The 2,967-nt window shown below is 45.5% G+C and overlaps 1 protein-coding gene across 1 annotated transcript in view; it reads right to left on the reverse strand.

The window, feature by feature from the left end:
* Positions 1–1,809: 1,809 nt before the first annotated feature.
* The window catches only part of LOC103731133 (lamin tail domain-containing protein 1-like), a 32,102-nt gene continuing 30,944 nt past the window's right edge, over positions 1,810–2,967 (reverse strand). Inside the window, 1 exon segment of the mRNA XM_008829450.3 lies at positions 1,810–2,612. Within this exon segment, the coding sequence (XP_008827672.1) occupies positions 2,521–2,612 (92 nt within the window). The 3' untranslated portion in view covers positions 1,810–2,520.

Below are 2,967 nucleotides of genomic sequence, written 5' to 3' on the forward strand. Positions count from 1 at the left end.
GACAATGGTCCGTAACTGCAGTTTCAGATGATTCAATGCCCTCTTCTGGCCTCCATGGGCCTTGCACAACATGAGTGTGGATGCTGAGAACCAAACCCAGGTCCTCTGTAAGAGCAAGAGCTCTTAACCACTGAGCCATCACTCTAGCCCCTGAAATTTTTTAAAAAGATATTAACCGTGAAAAGAAATGGGGTACGGATAGAACACTTGCCTGTCATATGCAAGGCCCTGGGTTTGATTTCTATCACTTCCTGGAAAAGTTATGTTACGTTCATCTCTGACTTCAAAGAAAGCGGATACTAAGAATATTTGAAAATTTAGGTATTTGAGAAGGTTTTCATTGTCCCTCAAATACATGCTGGAACTTAATCCCCAAACTCATGTACTGGTGGCACTTGGAGGAAATAAGATTATATGAGATCATCAGGGTGGCTTTATTGGAAAAGGGAGAAAGACCTGCGCTGACATACACTCTCTCCACCCACTGCAGCCCTCCACCGTGCTTTGATACGACAGGAAGGGGCTCCCTAGATGCCGGATGTAAGGTGACCGCCCATTATGAGTAGCTATGACTCCTGATGGGCAGTGTAGACATTAGTAGGTAACTGCTTGGTATAGAATCTAGCAGGAAATGCTAGCAAGGAACCCGATGGGATTTCCCACTCTTGTCTCGTAGACTCTGTTGAGAATGGGTGTGAGGGCTTACACAGCTACTGTGTACCGGGTACTACTTACACAGCTACTGTGTACTGGGTACTACTTACACAGCTACCATGTACTGGGTACTAATTACAAGGCACCGTGTTAAGCACCTTCTTCATTATCACATTAAAAAAATATTTTATAATTTTTTTTATGTGTATGAGTGTTTTGCTTGCATGCATGTTAAGGCACCCATGTTGTACAATGCCCTTGGAGGCCAGAAGACGGTGTTTGATTCCCTGGAACTGGAGTTAGTGGTGGTTCTTAGGCACCATGTTGGCACTGGGAACCGAACCTGGGTCCTCTGCAAGAATAGCCAGTAGTCCCACCCGCTGAGCCATCTCTCCAGTGACATTATCACTTATTCAGTCTTCACAGTAATGTATTGTTCTAGTTTGCTTTCTGTTGATGATGATAAACACTGTAACCGAAGGCAAGTTGAGGGAGAAAAGGGTTTATCTGACTTACACGTCCAAGTCAGTGCATCACTGAGGGAAGCCAGGGCAGGAGTTCAAACAGGAACCTGGAAACGAGCGAGGCAGAAACCACGGAGGAATACTGCTTACGGACTTGCTTCCCTGGCTTGCTCACCTGCCTTTCTTATACAGTCCAGGCCCTCCTGCTCATGAGTGGAATTGCGCCAAGTGGGTTCGGCCCTCCTACATCATCAATAACTAAGAGATGCCCCCCACATACATGCTCACAGGCCAGTATGATGGAGCAAATCCCTCATCTTCTCAGTTATGTCTAGGTTTGTGATAAGTTGACAAAGAGGAGGTGAGAGGGCTAGAGAGAGAGAGAGAGCTCAGCAGTTAAGAGCACTGGCTGCTCTTGCAGAGGACCCAGGTTCAGTTCCCAGCACCCACATGGAGGCTAACAACTGTTCATAGCTCCAGTTTCAGGGGATCTGATGCCCTCTTCTGACCTCCTCAGCCATTGCACAACACTCCCAGGGGACATCCTGGGAGGGACAGGCTGGAAGGTACCGGACAGTTCAGTAATCAGAGACAACCTGGAAGGCTGATCCACACAAGGGGGGTTGGGGGGATAGGAGAGGACACCAGGGGGTGGGGAACAGGAAGACTGTTTGCCAGTGCAGGCCAGAACACTAGCTAACAGGGTAGGGTTAGGGTGCAGTAGTTCCAACCTTAAACTCTGGGAGAAAGAGCCAGGGAACACTGTTGCTGGTGTGAACTTAAGAAAGACACTGACCCTGCCTTGACCTTGACCTCAACCTTTAGGGGAAATCACTTAAAAGAAAAACTGGAACATTGCCTTTGCTGGGATCTCCTTCATAGCTGAGAGTTAGTATCACCGTGAAAAAGATGAAGTAACTTCAAAGGTGACTCACAGTGAGGCGCTGCAAGTCCCTGGGCAAAAGATAGTGGAAAATGCACTTCCTGCTCTTCCCTTCAGAATCATTAAAGACACAAGGTTAGAGCTGGCCTGGGGGGCTCAGCCAGAATGAGCTCTCTTATGTAATAAACAATGTGTTGCAGGTACGGATTGCAGAGTTCTGAGTCTGGGCTCCCATGGCGTGCTACTCACCTACCAAGAACAAGATGAAGAGCTGGGGCAAGTGATTGCTTAGGAGAGGATATTACTTGACAGGAAGATAAATATTTGTCTGAAAATTAGGGTCTACAGATAGACATATATGCACAACGCATGTCTTTTCTTCTCAAAGCTATCACTGCAGCAGGAGGCTGAGGCAGGAGGACCACCACATGTTTGAGGGCCAGCCTTGGCTACAAAGTGAGACTGTCTCAGAAGAAATTGTTACAGAAAACCAACTACAATTATTTGCTGTGCTCTTTTTCACGGAGAAAGCAACTCTGCGACATTCCTACTCACTCCACTGGCTGGGTTGACATCCTCCTCTTCTCTTGACTTTTTCTTTTTCTTGGTCTCTGAAAACAAAAGGGCAGGAGTTCAGTTCAGGGCTCTGAGCAGTGACTTTTTACAGAATAAATAACATTCAGAATGAGTTAACAACATCAGGATTTTCTTTAATTTGAAGAAGAAATCTTTGGTTTAGAGGCAGTATGTAATGGTGACTTGAACAAGTAGCTTAAAATCTAATTGAAATAAATATTATTCAGTTATTATTAAGTCCAAGTTTTCAGTGAATCATTTGAAAAGGAAACCTATTTCAAAATATAATAGAAACTGAGGGAACAATATCTACCTGGTGTGTGTGTGTGTGTGTGTGTGTGTGTGTGTGTGTATGCGCGTGTTTTTTGTGTGAGGGAACAATATCTACGT

This window comes from Nannospalax galili, unplaced genomic scaffold (genome assembly GCF_000622305.1).
Source record: "Nannospalax galili isolate Female #2095 unplaced genomic scaffold, S.galili_v1.0 scaffold1674, whole genome shotgun sequence".
Taxonomy (NCBI): domain Eukaryota; kingdom Metazoa; phylum Chordata; class Mammalia; order Rodentia; family Spalacidae; genus Nannospalax; species Nannospalax galili.